The 19,638-nt window shown below is 39.0% G+C and overlaps 1 protein-coding gene across 5 annotated transcripts in view; it reads right to left on the bottom strand.

The window, feature by feature from the left end:
* Positions 1-19,638, bottom strand: part of LOC148323470 (glypican-6-like) — an 81,872-nt gene that overhangs the window by 50,562 nt on the left and 11,672 nt on the right. For all 5 annotated transcript variants that reach the window (XM_088314481.1, XM_088314480.1, XM_088314482.1 and 2 more), the window contains one exon: positions 4,011-4,169. In XM_088314481.1, the coding sequence (XP_088170607.1) occupies positions 4,011-4,169 (159 nt within the window). The remainder of the gene's footprint in view (positions 1-4,010; positions 4,170-19,638) is intronic.

Here is a 19,638-nt window from a genome sequence, read left to right as displayed (position 1 = left end):
GGTGAAATCGGAGGCCCAACTTTTGTAAAGTTAATGCAAAAAAATAAATAAATAAATAGAGAAATAAAATTAAATTAAAAGTACCATATTTTCCAGAGCAACTCTTTTTGGGGGAAAAAAAAAAAAAGATAAACAAGCCGCACCAGGCAATAAGCTGCAGTTTTCCATGCAAAAAAAAAAAATAACTGCATGTACAGAACGATTTTGTACTATGAATGCACAAGGTACAATAACAGATTGTTAAAACGTAAAAAATCAAAATAAAAAAAAATAAAATGAAAAATTTAAATTATTTAGCATGTTTTCTGTACTATAGAGCGCCTCTAAAAAAATCCACAGAGATGTTGCACCGTTGTATTAGCCGCAAGGTTCAAAATCTAGGAAAAAAGTAGCGGTACAGTGCGGAAAATACGGTATTTTTCTCGTTCTTTTTGCTATGAACATGTCAGCATGAATCCGGTTTTGGACCGTTAATCCAGCAAATGTAAACACAGCGTGCTCACAGCATGGTCAATGAAGGGATGGCAAAATAAAGTTGCCCAGAGGTTTTTCAACAGAGGGTACACTCGTTGCGACTTGATCACTCGCGCCTCTTCTTCAGGTTCCAGCCACATAGTGCCCTCCATTTCCAAGACATGATTGATTAATCAACATTCAATTTTTTTATGCTTCTCCCTACATTCTTATCATTACCAATCCCCCTAACCTAACACAAGAAACAGATTGGACCAGAAACAGCTAAATAAACATAAAATGGTTCTACTTAGGCGCAAGATAGTAGAAGCATACTGAACCCAATCCTCGCAATTCCCTTCCGTTTCAAAGCTTTGCTTTAAAGTTTTATATATGGAAACTTTTAAACGATATCACCAGCTATGGCTTGGGATGCTCATTCTCGAGTCCAACGGCAGGGTGTTTATTCAATGCTAAGGAGCAATCTACATCAACTAATAGATAGCGTTTGCCGTGTTTTGGCTCAAAACCAACATCGATGCTCATCTCTCTCGCGCCTTTGCTGCTTTGCCGAGGAATGCATGAACTCACAAATGCACAAGCTCGATAAATAATGCAGCATCTAGATTTACGCTTTCCTCTCGTATCTCCGAGCAGCGAATGCCCCCGCGTCCATGATACCGCTTTTTTGTTCCGGACAGTCACGCTCAATTTCAAAAACTTTAATTTGATGAAAGGCAAAAAATGTAATAATCAATACTTGTGGAGGAGAAAAGCTGCGAGTGCAGAACGGAATGCGCTTTGTTGCAGATGAATGGAGAGTGGCAGCAAATCCCAAGAGGAAACCGCGCGGCTGGACAAAAACGATGTCTTCCCTTCCCTCCTTGTGACATTCACAATTCATCGACAGCAGCAGATCAAAATATATAAAATGCTTATTTATTCATGCGCTTCCAGGAATGATGTCCAGAGGAGAGAGAGAGGAAGTCTACATTCCTGGATGAAAGAGGCTAACCTCACTCCAGCGCTGACATTAGCAAGAGGCCGTAATTCAATATTATTTGATTTTTTTTTCTTGAAATATCCATTTAAAAAGAACACAATATTGATACTCGCATACATTACTTGATGGAGTGATTCGTATCCAATGTGCTGTGGCACACTGTTGCGCTGGAGAGACAATCACTAAAGTTACCCCCGGCTTATTATTCATTAATGACAAATATACTTACGATAGAGAAAGTCATGACATCCTGCAATTGAACGGGTTTAAATTTCACTCTGCGTAAATCAGTTTGTGAGTAAATTCAGACAAGGTCTTTATTATTTCAGCATTCAATATTTTTTTTGTGACAGTTTTGTCTGAAATTAGTCAAATGTCATCTAGGTGCTTTGGCTCAGTAAATACGTGGAAATACTGAGTTACTTGATGACGTGCGATTTGAAGTTCATCAAGGGTATTCATGCAGAATTAGACAAGTAACTGTGATTGGGTCTTTCTGTGAAACATTATCAGATTAGCATGTTTGAAATGAATACTGTCGGAAATTGTTTGTAAAATGTTGAGCTCACCCTTTTTTTTTTTTCAAGCGTCGCTGAAAAAAAAAATGTTAAACACAATTATTTTAGGAATAATTGAAATCACGATTATAATTAGGATTTTTTTGAGAAAAAAAATATTTTATCTTGAATTTAAAAAAAAAAAAAGAGAGATTCAAATGTATAAAAAGAGTATTGTTTCCTCATATAAAGAAACACTGCAGTGGAGTTTACTTGCCATTACTAACAAAGACATCTCTGACACCTGCAGTCCAAACAAAAGCGACTTTTATCGGAGGTCTCGTCCGACAAACTATCAGCTCAAGTGTGACGTATCATTTTAAAACCATTCTTCCTGTTTCCAAGGAAACCTTCAGAGCTCTAATAAGAAATGAAAGTTTTATATGCTGCATTCCATCGGGCGCGCCATTGAAATCACCTTAAACATCAAAAAGACAGGTGGCTATTTCTCGCCCAAGACTTTTCACCTCTGCATATGAGGTGATAAGACATCCCTTCCCACACAGTCTCATGTCGGGAGCGAGGGGGGATTATTATATCTCATTAAGAGGAACTGACTCCATTGAGGAACCTACGAGAAATGGGGAGGTAAGAGTGTGTAAGTGTGTCTGTGTTGGGTAATGAGCCCCCCCCTTCCGCCTCATGTAAAATCAGCCCTGTGGTCAAGGCAGTCGCTGTGGGGGCTCCTCCTCACAGCTCGGCACACAAGACCATGAAACAAAGCTTAATAATGCAAAGTTTGGCTCTGAGCTGCTCTTGTCAATCTGCTGAGCAAGAAACCATGTTTTGTTTAATCCGACGAGAGGAAGGCTACTCCGCCCGCTTGCATATTAACAAGGGCTTCTTATCTCCATATGAAGGGCTGAGGTGGCATCCAGTGAAGTGCTACAAACGGTTAACCTTTTATCAAATTAAACCCGGCAGCCTTTTCATTTTGCCTTTTGTTCGTCAAATAAGAAAAATAAAAAAAAATTAAAAATGTTGACATTTAACACTACAGAGTGTTAACATGTCAGTGTACTGGAATGCGAGTTATCTCCACATGATCTAAGAACATGTGTCATACTGCACAGAATAATAGTTGCTTGATATTTTATCTTCTAAGCTGGCTTCACCAATCATTGATTTTGGTGTTTTGAAACTGCATGTCCATATTGTGGTCCTCACGAGGCAGTTAAAGATTCTGACAAGTTTATTACACGTAAGCAAACCATTAGGCTTACAGTTGCTTCCTCACGCAATACGGTGCAAACAAGTCTATATATGGTCTTGGTGACACATCAAAACCCCAAAAAGATCATAGCATCAACTGAAAAGAATAATAGGAAACAATAAAATAACCAAAACAAGGATGAAAAAAAAAAATGCAGCCAAAAAGAAATGTGTATTTCTTCTGCCATTCCTGTAGCAAGTGCTGCAAAGCATACTGCGAGCCTCCCAGCGACGCTACATTATCTTAGCTATTAGCAAGTCTTTTCTGCCATTCTCTGTTATGAATTCTCCGCCAACCCTTTGTGATATCGCCACTTACATAAGAGTATCTAAGTCGCTTCCATAGAGGCAATGATTAGCGAGTTATGCCGCGTTGACGACGCCACACTGCTAGCGAAGATTACAGATGTAGCGAGTTAGCATTCATTGATTTTTTCAACCAAAATCCCCTACAGGGGCAATGTCCTTGCTGTCAGAGATCATAGAGAGTTATCGTCCGATAACATCTGTTGACAAAATCCATTTGTTATTGGAGTTATGAACCAAAAAGTGTGTGAACCAAATCAATTTTTTCGTTTTAAAATTATCAGAAATAATATCAATGAAATCCAGCCTAAGAACAGAGTTCGACAAGCGCCCCTAATTTTTGCTGCAAATTTTCATACACAGTAAAATATATTCAAATGAACCAAAACGTTAGAGTACTTTTCAAACACAGTTTTAGCTCGTTACGCCAACATAGCGCCTCTATTTGTTCCTGGATTTGGTATTCACAGATGACTTACCATCAAACTTCTGATGTCTGGACACAAACATGCTCCTCAAGGTATGACTCATCTCGTCAACCAGATCACTAAACTCCTGCTTGCTCCGCTGGCCAAAGGCGTCCTCCATTTCTTGAGTGCAACATGTGTTCCCCTGCGGACACACTCGCAGATGTTCGCCTGTGAAAAGAAACACCAAATATTTAACAAGTCATGGTTGGAGCACGTATGCCGACTGCCAAACACCATCAAATTCTTAAAATCGGCAGTTAATAATAAAAAAAAATAAAAAAAAGACCTGGATCTGAAAACAGGTGGAATTTTTAAGGGGTTAATTGATAGCACACAAATTTAATTAATTAGTCAAAATTAATCTCACTTTCTCATGACGAAAAACAGCATGGCTCAGTGTGCTGGATAGATGGTTGATATTATATAAACTGCCCGACAGACGTTTGTGTGAAAATAGTGCAATGAAGACTTAACTGCTTTTAGCCAAAGCACTTCACACTTTATGTGAAACATGTTGCAGGGAGCAAGGACACCAAGCAAGTTAGTCTCAGGAAAATTTATTTTTTGCTTGAGTTTTCACAAAGTCCTTTAAAAGCTAGAATATGACCAAGTGGAATATACGAGTCTGACACTTGTCAAAATTATCAGCAAAATTTATTAATCAGTTTTTATTAGGCGTTTGGGAACGGTAACGTTGCCTATTTTCATATGACCTGTGATTGGCTGGTGACCAATCTAGGGTCTACCCCACCTCGTCCCCACAGTCCGCTGGGATTAGGCTGGTTTTTCGATGCTTAACTCTTGTTCTGCAAACGCAATATTCATCAGAATGCCGTGTTTCAACTAGCGGGCACGCATAGAATATTCATATTCTTGTAAAGAAAATTTTGGGTTGACTTCCCCTTTAATGAGCGACTTTTCCCATGGCTGTCGTCTTTTCTGTCTGTCTTTAGCTAAATGGACGACTAAGATTAACTTCGATATTCTTGGCATGCGGCACAAAGAAGCCTGGAAAGCCTTTTCTCCCCTCCAAATTATGCTGGCACAACATAACCTTTGACAACATAACCAGAACTAAAATTTATTCAAAGGAAATAAATAAAAAATAAATTACAGAGAAGACAAAGTTTCCCAAGTGGCGTTTAACTTCTGGCACTGAAATCACACAGTGAGAAGTATAAAGATGTCCTTTATTAGTCCCACAATGGGGAAATTTGACATATTTGAAATTTGAAATATGACACTATGTACAATATTCCACATGGCTGTCATGATGCGGCTGAGAACGAATTGTATCGTTGATGCCACCAGTCAAAGTTAAAGATAAATCAGTGGGAGAGAAGGCGCTTACACCGCTTTAGAAGATTCGGCGGGATATTACATAATTAATGACATTGGGGAGAAGTTAATGATGCACATCATTCTCTTCCCCCGAGCGGTGATTTAGAAAGAGCTACAGAAATCTTGGGAAGTTCAGTCTATCTACAAACTTGACGAACACTTTCGCGGCTTACAGAATCTATTTCTAAACCATCTTCATTGACAAGTCTCTTTCACACACACACATTAGATTCACAATTTAACACTAACACTGGTATTTTGGCGCTCCGACAGTCGGTGACAATGGATTGGCATCCATTGCGGGTCATGTAAACCATTCATAGAATAACGGTTAGCATGTTTGCCCCACAGTGAAGAGGTTCTGGGTTCAAAAATGCATTCTGACCATTCCTTCCACATTCGAAAAATATTCATGTTGAGTTTATAGAAAATTAGAAATTGTGAATTTGTTGATACCAGGAGTCACTGACATTTTACAACTCAGAGCTAAATTGTGGATGCAGAAAAATGAAAAAATAAATACATTTGCTCAAATTACCTCTAATAATGTTATTATTGTGTCACTAAAAACAAACTAATGATGTTTTTAAATATGATGGCACAACACCCACAAATTTCCATGCTTTCTGCCATCCCAGCAACGTTTTTTTCATGAACACCAATGCCATGGAAGACAATACAAAACCACATTTTGCACGTGTCACGGCAACTTGGTTTCATAGTAAAAACGTGCAGGTACTTAGATTGGCCTGCCTGCAGTCCAGACCTGTCGCCCATTGAAAATGTACTTCGCATTATGAAGCATAAAATACGACGTGAGAATGCGAGAGAATCAACTCCAACAAAGCTTCAACAATTAATGTTGTAATTTCCCAAATGTTTATTGAATGTTGTTAATTGGAAAGGCGATGTAACACATTTGCCTTTGTCCAAGCTTTTTTTGGAACACGTCACAGTCAATTCGAATGTCAGGATTATTTGCTATCAGTTTGATTAATTAAAAACTCATCTTTGTCGTGATCAATTAAATATAGATTGAATATGATTCGCAAATCATTGCAATCTATTTTTATTTTCAATTCACACAACATCCCAACTTCAGTAGAATTGGGGTTGTATAAATTGTCAAATTGACTCGTGACTCACGCCTGCGTGGAGGACTGCCGAACAAAGCAACATTTACTTCCTAAGTGCTCTCAACAGAGATTCCGAAAGGCCAATTTTCTCTGCATCAAGTCCTTTTTCTGTCTTTTCATTTGTAGATGCGATTTACCGCATGTCTTAAAAGAGAGCTTACAGCCTTGTGTAACTGTATCAATACAGGCTGCTGGATCACTCTCAATCTTCTCAGCTTTTCAAGTACAGACAATTCCACCTTAGGGGAACACTTGAGACAAACAGCAAGTGTTTGTCCTCGGATCAACGTAAAGAAAAAGCATACACAGTTTTGGAACTTCGAGATATATTGTTCTTATTGTCGATTTTAATTTGCTGTTCCAGGTTCGACATGTTATTTAGGCATTTGGATTCATCTGTTAGTGGCATTCTGTTTCAAGGTTTTACCAAGCACATAATACATATCACAGTTTTATTAATTATGTATTGTATATGAGAAATTGTTCATATTTATAACAGTAAAAAAATGCTTATAATTTATTTGATCAACTGCGTCCATATAAGATTGCAGAGTTTTCTGAATTGAAAGAACGAAATCTGTCCCGGACTGCGTAGACGTAACCCAACCTCCAACTTTGTTCTTCTTCAGTTCACAAACTACCTGACCTTGATTCAACAGTGCCCCTGCTGGTTACAGCCAACTCAACCCAATCACATTTAATCAACATGATCAATTCATTGAGTGTTATGCCCAAATTTGAAGGAAATTGTGAGATGACATTTATTCTGCAAACTAAAACTACAATAATAAACACACCCAACAATGTCAATAAAAACTATTATCTTCATGTCTTCTCTCTTGTTACAGTAACTATATAAATCATTAGATTGTGTAAGTGACCCAAACGCTTAATTCCTCTTCCATTACCGTACATTTTATGCATTTGCAAATGGCCCTCTCCTCCAATTCCACATCTTCTGAATAAGCAGCAAATAAACATGAGCCTCTATTAGTCGAGAAGAATAAAGAAAATGGATTCAGGGATCATCTTAGTGGTGCACCCTGCCACTGTGAAGAGAATACGACCTGCAACCTTTTCATCGGTTATGTCTCGTCGAGAGTGGGGACGGAAAAAAAAAAGTAGCATCTTCACATAACATCCCTTCATTGCCGTCTCCCACATCACTAAGCCCGTCATATATCAACGGACTACATATGGGCAAGCGGCTTTCAAGGGACACCAACACTCAGAGGAGTACTGTGCCCTTCCTATTCAAGGTTAAAACAGCTCGGTGGCCTTACTGGATCATACCTGCCCGACAACATATCACATAATCGAGACGCGGGAGTGAAGACCTTATTTTCTAACGACAGACGAACACCTCTTGAATTCTGTGCACCCGTTTGTTGTAAGGTTTTAGAAGAAATGTAGAAAAAGATATTGGAAATAGGTTGTTGGCTGTGAAATGGAAAAAAATCCTAGTTTTAAGGCATTATTTGGAGTAGTGCATAAATCCCTCACAATCCAGGTAAGAAAAACTCATAAAATTCTAATAAAGTACGGGCTCAGTGCATTTATATTAATCGTGAAATAGAAGATCTATTTATTGGGTCGACTACGTTGTCAATGAGGTGGAGATGAAAATGATTGACAAGATCATTAACCGCAGGAACAAAAGAGGATAAAACAGTGTTAGATATTAATGTACTGTATTACATTTTAACTGCGGTTAATTCAGCCGAAAAATCACCTCTATTCAATCACATCTAATCATCCATACGAGTAACACATCACTTATAGGTCACGTGTGGCAGGTTTTTCTTTTCCACCACAGCTCAATCCACTTGAACCAATGTGAGTGGACTTTAACAACGATAAATGGCTTAATTCATGCCGTTATCCCGGTCTTCCGTGGGTTGAAATCTGAGGTAACTAAGCAACCAAGTAACCAACAAACAAAATTTTAAAAAAAAACGCTTTGTGGCGTAAAAATGGCAAGCAACAACAGAAATTGAACTTATGTTGGACTCTAATGGGGCAGCTGCTGTTATTTGCTGCATCTTGGAGCACCATCTTGGGAGTTATTTGGTTTTTAGCACCTGGAATGTTTGTGCTTACAAAGGCCAAAGTAAATGGCTATTGACAAAAAAATAAAATAAAATAAAATAATAAAAAAAAAAAATAATAATAAAAATAAATAAATAAATAAAAATAAATCATTAATCATGGATTTTTTTGTGATTAATTAGTTATGAAAATTAATCACTTGACAGCACTAGTTTAGTTATTTCGCTTTTTTGATAGTTATTTAACTTGCTTTCCTTCACCAGTATAGTTTCTTGCTAATATTTACTTTCTCAACCCATTGAGAGGTCTTCAGGGTCGTGCATTGTGCTTCATTTAATTTGAAAGCAAAGTCATCTTTTGTTTCTGTGCTCATGGCTGTTTTGGCCGGTATTAAGGAAAGTTTGATTCCCATCAGATGCTTTCGATGACCCTGAGCAAGGCACTCAGAGGGAGTTATTTCACATGAATAGCCGTGTTTATTAGTCAGACAGAAGAAGAGGCTTGAAGCATGGAGATGCATGCCCGTTTAACCTTCCTGTATTAAGCCAATCGCCGTGCCGCCGTCTAACAAGAGCTTGCACAGCTTTCTAATGAGCTTTGACTCATTTTAATTACGGCAAAACAGGTTAAGCATGAAATCAGAGCCACTTTTAGTGTGTTTACAAACTGCCATCACGAGTCGCAATTACTTTGCGTCACTCGCATGACAGAGACCTTATGCGCTTTCAACTCTATTTGCTGCTTTATTCTATTCATTAGTTAAATATTAGAAACAACTCTCAGTATGATTAGCACAGCAAAGTTTGACAGTGTCAATCAAAAGGGAGAATGAACATCGGGGACCCGATTTACTAAGATTTTAAATATCAGGCACACAATTACGCAATCATTTTAACAGTTTAAAGTGAAGTGTGTGAACGGAAGCGAAAAAAAACATACTACCAAGTTATGGAAAAAAAAATCATCTAAATCTATTATGTTGCAATAATTTTCATTTCTGTCATTTGAAACATATTAACATGAAGTGAAAAAAAAAATCCAACCTCCCCATTATCTCTCATTTCACCCGCACCTCCTGGCCATGGATAGCACAGCTGGGCTGCTTGTGCCAGCCTTTTTGCGGGGTTTAAAGACGCAAAATCAGTCATACCACTCCCACATCTGTTTGCATGAGTCATCAAGATTGCACATGCCAACCTTTCGGAAATCAGTCGTTATCTGTCAAAGTGATTGGCTGGTTATTGCTCTTGCGGATAAACAGTATAGCCCTGCTTTCTGTCGGAGGTCTAAATTAAGACACCGTAGCCATATTTTTATATAACTTATCTGTAATTGCCCCATAAGTAGCATCATTATGCTTAGTCCCTTTTGTGAGGCATTCAAAGCTGCCATCTCCAAAAAGTTTTTAGCCGTGTACCTGGCCAGAGAGATTCGCGCTTTGCCATCTGCTGCCACCCAAACACTATTTCATAAACTCTCTGTTGAAGTCATAGGCTTTTGTGTTGTTCTAAGTTACTTTATTACTCCATACTTTGCTTTGCTAATTTGGCTCATTACATATTTTTGGGTCGCTCAATCATCCTTTTGTTAGCTGTCAGCCTGTTTGGTTGGTTAGAATGTTAATTAGGAAGAACCTACTTGGATGGGGAACGCAATGTCGGTTTATTAGTTTTCACTGGATTCAAGTCAGCTATGTTCATGCGCACAATTGCGCAAAACAGATGTGTTAAATTGCATTCAGCAGCATTTGTTTGTGAAAATACCAAAATAAAGTCTAGCCCGCCCCGGCAGAGAGATAGACTACGCCTCGTGCGAATATATGCGACAGTAACAAAAATCGAGCCCTCAAAGTGCTGCACCACTGACCTGCGACGTTGGGACGCTAATGGTTAGCAATCCAACATGTCGCCCAAAAATATAATTATATCTTAAAAAATATTTGAGCGCATCTGGACTGTAATCCGTGACTCTCCTGTTCCTGAATCATCATTATTACTGATGACATTCTTCATTATCAAAATGCATAGAATACAAATTGACTTTCAATTTAGCACATCATTTTTATAAGTGAGCCATATAAGTATATTGGATAAATCAGTAATGTTTATAATTATTTATTACAGTTTACACACTAGCGTGCTTCACAACATTTCCACGGAAATACGTTTTTTAAACTTGGAATATATATCACGACATTGTAAAATAAAATTGTATGAGTGTGAATTGTCCATGAACATCAGCATACATGCATAAGCCAATGCATTCTCATACTCGCTTTCCCTTCCACTTTTAATAATGTCTCCAGAGGCTTTGTGTACAGAATAGCCAAGTTCCCTCCTCAAGTTCAAACTCGCATCAAATCAATTCCAGTGACACTATATCACATTTTGGGTCATGTCACAAGTCATAATGTGCTTTAAATAACTGGCGGCTTCTGCAGGTAGAGACAGAGGGGTGTACGGTTGTCCTTGGGCGGGAAAAAAAAGGACGGATTCAAGACAGAAATGAATTTCCGGCAACATAAAACATTCGACAATGAAAGCAGTACGGTACGTTTGTAGGATGGGAATATTTATATATTTTTTTTTTAATCCTCGGGAGAGTCGGCCTGATGGGGAAAGCAATATAGAGAAAAAGGGTTTCATCCACCAAGCAAATGTGTCAGTTTTTTATGTACATGTCAAAGTATCCCGCTGCAACATGCACCGCGTAGGTGTTAAAAATAAAAATGGAAGAAAAAAAAAAAAGTGTGGCATCAATGAGTGGGTGTTTTCATCATAAAAATATATCTACATGCTAAGAAAAAAAAAATTCTGTCAAGAGAAGAAAATGTCACTAGTTTTGTTTGCTGGTTTAGGTTGGTTGGTTGGTTCCTTGTTCGTTCATTAGTTAATTGTTTAGCTTGCTAGCTGCATAGCGAGGGCCTGCGTAATGTTTAGAATTTGGATAATGGTTCGTTTATTTCACAAGTCAATTATGTTCATTTTTTTAGTTGGTTGCCCAGACAGTTGGTTAATTTGTTCATTAGCTAGTTAAGTTAGTTAGATGTGTAGATTTCTGATGAGTTAATTAAGAAGAACCAACTTTAGTTTTATATGTTTTGCCATTATGTAATTTTTAACTTCTTAGCTAATTACTTAGAAATAATTATTCAGGATTTGGATGTCCGTTAGTCTTTGCTCGTGTTGTCCGTTAGTTTCGGTCATTCGTCCGTTCATTAGCGGCACAGTACCGAGATGCTAGGTTGGCTAGCTTGTCAGGAAAACCTTAATATGAGGATTTGAATAAGGGTTTGTTTATTATGAGAGTTTCTTTGTTTTTTGTGTTTACGTGTGTTTGTGTGTCATATCAGTCGGTTAGAGGCCTACAGCAGCTTCATAACAGACATTATGTAACAATGCTCACAGTGCTTAATCTTCACCTTTTTTTTGTTGGGGGGGGGCATGAATTGCTTATTTAGCATTTAAGAAGAGCTTTGATGTTCTATTTTTTCCCCCTTTATATTTTGGACAAAAACAGCTCATTTTCTGTCATTGCCTTTTAATTAAGGAAGTAAAACAATACAAATTGTTTTCAAAATAAAACCAATTTTGGGGAAATGTCCCTTAAATAAAAAGGCATATTTATATTTTTAGAAAATAGTTTTTTTAAATTCTGTATACTAGTATTGACTCAAAACTTCATCATATACAGTATCTGGTCAGGCTTTGGCTTAAAAGCGTGTATGAAATTCTGGCAGGACACTGCATCGCCCTCCTCCATTCCCTGCCACCATTTCGCAAATAGGCCAAAGGTTGTCATCACACAAGTTGCCTGCAAATCTCACGAGACCTCAATTCAACAAGCATCCAGACAGCATTTGACGTATTTTGCTCTTTCATTTTTTTTTTTTTTTTATTTGCTTGCTCTTGTTTTTTTGTTTTTTTTTGCCTGATTCCTAACGAGGAACAGCCTTGACAAGCTGTCTTAAAAGATGAACATTATCCATCTGATCACTCCAGCCACACTGATATCAAGGTTAATGTGGACTTTTTTGGGGTTGTTGTTTTGTCGTGGTTAATTATTTATTTTATTTTTTCCCACTTTGGCACTACACCGTTTAGAAAGTCCCAAAAATATGGTGTATGGCATGTTTGGATACCCCACAGATGGCTTTTATGAAAGTAAACCTCATGGAAATGTTTATTCACCTCATATATATGCACTTAGAATTGGCCCTGCATTCACTAAAATAAACATAAAAAAACATATGATCTGGCTGGCCCGATCTAGTGCGAGAACTTTGAATAGAACGCCTACGAAACTATATACGTTAATATTAAGAACAGTGGATAACTTATTTTTACACTTGTATGAAAAGATTTTTTAAAATGTTACTTGAAACAATACCTGCTAGTATCAGTTAGACCCAACTCAAAAGATGTTCTCTGCTAAAACAAGCTTTCCAAAACTGAACAAAATCTGTGTTCAGAAAGTAGAATAAACTCAGTCTTTCCCTGTCCATCAACCATTTCAGGCAAACCGATCAACATTTATATGCAATAAAATTATCGCCACCAAGCAGTTGAGATTAAGCAGCGTGCCAATGCTGAGGGACGGTTGGTGGCATCACTTTTCCCATTTGGCCGAGTGCATACATATTTTATAAATCAACAGTCCGGAGGTCATCAGGCAAACAAAAAAAGTCATTTTTGCCTTGCTCAAAAATATTACAGTGACGCAAATATTGTCAAATTAACTAAAATGAGAGTTACATTAATGAAAGGAAATACATAAAATCTCATGAGGCTAAAATAGGGGAAAACAACAACAAAGCAAGCAGAGCTCCTTGTAAAAATAAAAGTTAAGACAAAATGCACAACATGCTTGACCTGGAGGCTAATGCTAATGGAATATTCATGCACAATAAAACTGCTGCGAGGCTTACCGATATCAATGCAGTTAAGATTAATGTGTGCATTTAAGAACGGCACATTTAGGAATGAATGAATGTGAAATGAACCTTTTTTTTTTATTATTGTTGATTACTGCACAGTATAGACTGAAAGAGGATGAGGAGGCCGTTATGGGTTTTTAGTCCATGTGCTGCTTCGACATGCATGCCAACATGCTCTGCATCCACTTAGCGGAGGCGACGGCACCGCGGGGCAGCAGCCGGTGGCACTTTACCGATTATTACCTTTCGCTCAGCATTTAACGGCTTCCTCATTAGCGCTTTGTGCCAAGACTACTCTCTCGTCAGCACTCAGCTCGAAGGGCGCATTCCCCTCGCCTCAAAACAAACCGACAGAGTGCGAGGGGCAGACATCGGCGTTAACAAGACGGCCGCTAAAGACAGATGGGCGCAATGAGGCGTTTGGAGGGAGGGCTTTGTCACGTTTTGATTTGGTGGGTAAGAGACGCCTTGAGGTAAGCACACCGATCTGACATGCGACAAGAAAAGGTTAGGCATGCTGGATTTTTTAAGCGAAATTTCAGCATGATATGAAAATGCAAATTGAATGAAGTTAGTTTGACCTTCTCTAAAGTTTAAAATGCACATGTTGCATTAGTGGTCATAAAGAGACAATTGATGTTTTGGGTCCTGTTAAAGGACCTGAGACACATGGCAGAGACCAAACTTTTTGACAGTGAGCATCCCATTTCCCTCCCGAATGCATTTACAGTCATGATTTTTTTTTTTTTTTTTTGCACTGCATAGATTCAAGGCACCGTGTTCACAATGCAGCACGTCAGCCACGGAACTCTTCCAGTGTATATTTTCACGTTGATGGATTTTAGTAAGTCTGGGTCCCGGTGAGAACCAAATTTTTAATTTTCAACGGGAATCTGTGCTTTAATTATTACCGTTCTCCCCTGTATTAAAAACCATTCAGGCTAAAGAGATTACACTTTATTAAAATTGATTTTTATGATAGAAATAGTCTAACCGTGGTGATGGGAATGATTCATGTAGTGCGAGCAGCTTGTAGTATTAAATTAATGAAATTGAAACAGAAAAAAAGAAAAGACTGTCTATCTTTTTTTCATAAGCTCCTTCCATCCAGTAATTTAAAAAAATTGCAAAAAAGTTGAAAGTAAAAAATTCTAATATGAAATAAAAATAAATATGAAATAAATACATAAAGATGAAAAATATAACTAAAAAAGCCACGGATAGGATGGAAACATATTGTCACACTGTCCTAACGTCTGGTGAAGATCACTTCATCCGCAGCCAGCTAGCTCTCCTCGCCTCAGTTTCAGTTTTACCACTTCAAAAATATGTAGTGTGAAACTGCAAATAAAAAGACTACTGCCAACAAAACGACAAAGTTGGAAGAAAACAAGGGACTGCGTCAACAAGGGCGACACCGGTCGGGGACAATTCTTTTATCCAGGAGGAGACTGAAGGCCACTGCAGCCGAGTGGAGAGCAATACTGCAAAAGGGAGAGCTTGTCAGTGTGTCGATATTTGCCATTTCAAGCTGAGTGAATTGTATTGTTAGGCCTGGAACTAGAAGAAGTACCTTGTATTGCGTTCCCGATGGGAAGCGTCAAGTAACAATATGGAGTGCTTTGCTAAGGAGCATGTCCTTGTTTATCCACTTGACTTTTCAAAATTCATGTCATTAATGCATTTAGAGTATGGTAATTTAAAAACCCTCTAAAGTCAATTGAGATATTTGTTTCCAAATACATCATGGTGACTGAAGATCATTCCTACACGTGAAAAAAAAAACAGTCGTGCAAAATATGAGAACTATGCACCTGTGGAGATATAGCGTTAAACCCTTGCCCATTTATGTTTTTTAAAGACGTGGCTAAAACAGAGCCCGTTGACACACAAATTGCCTCTCCCCTTCTGCATACAAATTTGAGCGCCTTTGTTTGGATCGGCCATCGACCGCATCTTCCTTTTGGATTGTCCATAACTAGGTCGCTTTGAGCGCATCATCGTTAGCCAAGTGGGCAAACCGCAATGGACACTTGGGGGCAGAGCAATATTCATTTATTTATTTTAAGTCAGACGTGATGGTCAGCATGTGTGGCCGCTTAAGAACATTTCTGTGGCCTTTATAATGATTCGGTGTGATATATTGTATTTTCGAGGTTCAAACACATACATAAAAAAAGATGCTGTTGTGATAGAGACGCTTACTGTAAAGTGGGAAAAAAAAGCCACATACTCTACACAAAATGAGGCTTCAAAATTTGCTCTAAGTAACAGATGTCAGTTTCAGACGCCCCATAAGATGGATTTAAAAAAAAAAATTGCTGCTGAATTCAGAATCTATACAATTAATATTAACTATTGTTACAATACAATAACATTTTTTATACCACATTTCACAACAGATGCAGCTGTAACAAAGCACTTTCCGTATGTGGGGAGGCACAAAGCATATTTTTGTTCACAATTTTTGACTCGACTTCCTCTAAACTGATGTCAAGTAGGGGACCGCAAAATATCATCCAGCGGGCCATGAATGGCCCCCAGGCCACAAGTTTGAGACACCTGCTTTACAAGTCACTTTTTGTATAAACTAACGGCCCTCCATTCCCAAATATTACATGGCAAAAAAAAGAGCACGTTTCAGGTGAATAAATCAACGTTTCCAAAACCTAAAATGTAATTTTAAGTAGCTGACACAGTCCAAAAAAAAACAACCCTCTTTCACCGACTTGGAGCGAAGGAACACTGGATGAGTGCCAAAAGCCACAAAAAGAATAAACTGAAATCTTCCATTTACAGATAAGTTCCGGAGATACATTATCAATGGGGTACTTCTGTTTTTTTTTGTTTTTTTTTAACACAATGAACCTGAAATAATCAGTTTGAAAACCATCTGCGAGCATAAGTTTCTTTGGGCAGCTGGAGCCCAAATAGAAAAACAATTAACAGCATCCTGTGCTGCAGGTTGCATCGAGCAGATGCAACCGAACAAGGTCTTGGGATTAACGTGGCACCGACTGTCTGGCTTTCACAAAACAGGAGCCACCTTGTGATCGCAGACATGCAATTGTTTTACAGGTGTAGAGCAAAAAAGACTTAACTTGGGCAGTGTGCCACATGCTGCTTCACAAAGTCTGAATAGATTTATGAACTAATCACATCTACCCATCCGTTGTCTGTAGTATTTGTCCTCATTCGTCAGCTGGAGCCCATCCCAGCTATTCGCACTCATATTCACGCCTACGGGCTATTTAACGTCTTCAAATAAGTTATCCCAACAAAATCATTAACGACGAAAACCAGAGTAGAGTTACAAACCCAGAACTGAAGAACTGTAAAGCAGACGTGCTTCTCCAATAAATCACATGCAGTCTTGACACTTTCCTGTGTTTTATCATTGTCAATTAGAACTCCATTTTATGCCGAGTATGCATCATTTTGTCCTCATAGTAAGCACAGTATATGAGGCATATGTTTATTTCCCGTCTTTTTCCCAAGCCTTTTAATTCCCTCGCATCTGCAAAACCATCTGCTCATCCTGTTCGGGGTTGTGGTGAGCAGGATCCATCTGACATGGAGCGAAAGGCAGATTACACCCCGGACTGGTCGCCAGTCAATTACAGGGCGCGCATAGCGCCAGACAAGCATTCCCACTTACATCATCACTGCAAGCTCGGGAAGAACACTCAAACTCCATCTAGGAAGGCCACAGCCGACATCTGAAGAGAAACCTCAGAACTGTGAGTCAGACATGCTAATGTGCTATTTTATGTTATAGAAAAGCGCATGAAGTGGAATTTAAACAGAACCTCGAGGCGCACAGCTCCCGCTGGTAAGTGTCACGTGACAGCTGAAATAATGACTTATGTGAGAATATATGCATCTCCAAAGCCAAATGTTATCTTTGGGTCACGGTGTTTGATCACAGCCCTTGTAACAATATATTATAAGGTGCACAGGAACATGACTGATTGCTTTTATAGAAGGATGCATCACTTCCTGGGATTAACGCAATGTTAAACAAACGAGAAAATTCCCAGCCCTGCTTCCTTTGGCCCACGCTTCAGCGGAGGTTATAAAATTCAAGTATTCCCTTGCTTCTGCTCTTTATGTGGACATCGTCGTTCGTGACTGCGACGCCGGCAAACGACGCCTCGCAACGGCTCTGTGGAGAGCGAACATCACGGGGCCATTTTGCCCGTCACGAGCGCGACGGATGAGATGCGAGTTGGTGTCGGCGTTCAAATGAAAATCCCCTCCGTAGCAGCAAATGCCGTCATTTGTTTGAATTCCTCCTCCTGGATGAGTTTGACACCATCAGATTACATTGAGAGGAGCAAGAACAGCCTCTGAGGAAGACATATTCCATTCAACGATGATAGCGTTGCTTTTATTTTAGCCATTGACGGAAAACATTTGTTTTTGATCTCAAAGGATAGCAACCGCTGTACTTTTTTTTTTTTTTTTTAATTCTACAAACAGTTGTTTCTGATACCGTTACTCCTGCCCTTTGGATATTTTTGCTAAGGTCACACACATTTGTTTTTTTTCTTTGCAGATCTCACAATGTTTTTGTCATGAACCGCTTCAGGTTTTCCTTGATCTACCCGTTTAAGGATTGTAACTCTGTAGTTGTTCGTGGTTTCTTTCTTTCTTCTGAATATTCCAAATGGTTGTATTGGCTTCGGCCAGTGATGGCGCAATGTTTCTGGACGATTGTCCATCACCTCTCATATTCACAAGGGCTTGTGTTTCGACCCATAGACGGCTTTCTGGTTTTGATGTTGGCTCAACCTATAATTGGTACGAATCTCAAAATGACAAAATACAGGCCAAATCTGAAACTTAGCATATGCAGCAACGACATTACATTCCACACCACCCATATAAGCATAGAAACACCCTAAATACTCCCCGAGGCATGTTTGTACTGCATGTATGGAAAAAGCTTTAAACATGCTGTAACTTTCCACTCAAGCCATGTAAACGAGTTATTCCAAATGAAATCGAAATTTTGATTTATCCCGAATATTTGAACGCATACATCTTACAGTCGATTATGTGCTGTTGGCTGAAGATATAAAGATCCGTGCCCCCGCCCTGAGAGTTGACACAAATTCAGCGCGGCTAAATGTCCGAAATACAACCAGTAGGGGTTCGTGTGCACATTCTTGCTCTTGTCCGCTTCAGCCTGTGTAAGCGGAAAATCGATCGGCACGGTAATTTTTTTTTTATCTCGTGATGAGTACACGTTTGATGTCAATAAATCCAAACTTATTGCGGAGAACGCTTTTCTATTTTCACAGGTTGAAGTGGACAAGAGTAGTAATGTGCATTTGCATTACGGTCGCCGTTTTAGACAACAGAACTGACAATAGGAACAATATTACCTCAATTAATTGCCTCCCTGCTGTGACGTAGATGCTGAAAGCGGAAAAATAGAACAACTCAAGCTCCAAAAGCATGCCAATTTGTCTTCAATCACATCACAAAAAAACTAAAATCACTACAGAGTCTTTTAGTACTGTCATTTTGCAAACCTACTTACGTAAGTGCCAATGTTAACGTCAATCAAGCGTCCCTTTAAAGAGACATTACTAACTTACATATCTTGTGAAAAATATTAAGTGATGTAATTTCCCACTTGACAGCTGGGAAGTCACTCCAGAGACCAGACTATGGCACAATAATCAATTAAGAAGACCCTTTTCAATAATATGTCCCCTTTAACAATGACGCGGCCATATAGAAGCACAAACGGCAGGTGATTTGCAATTGGAGCAGAAGGACAGCATAAAAGTCCAAAGGCGTCATCGTAAAGCTCTTCCCAAATCCGTCTCGTCATGTGTGACGGACAGGAAGGTCACCGTGGTCTCGTAATACATCATCGACCAGTCTTAATCACCCCAGCCCTACCATGCAGGGACTCCCATTTAACCTTTCTAATCCTTTCCCTTCCATTACATGATGCGCGAGAACCTGTGCATATTACACACTCTAGCGAAGCTCATTTGTGCCCTTATGCAAGCGGCCAAGGATCAAATAATATCAGCGCTCGTATATCAGCCCGGCTCATGGCTGAGCGTAAACAAACGATGGCATCGGATGCCGCTTTATAGTGATGTGGCCTCCTTCCGTATCGGAACATCTTATCTCTGGTGTTAGCTCAATCCCG

This window comes from Idiotropiscis lumnitzeri, chromosome 14 (genome assembly GCF_059441095.1).
Source record: "Idiotropiscis lumnitzeri isolate Australia: NSW breed Sydney's pygmy pipehorse chromosome 14, RoL_Ilum_1.0, whole genome shotgun sequence".
Classification (NCBI taxonomy): Eukaryota; Metazoa; Chordata; class Actinopteri; order Syngnathiformes; family Syngnathidae; genus Idiotropiscis; species Idiotropiscis lumnitzeri.
This window is presented reverse-complemented; position numbering and strand designations above follow the sequence as displayed.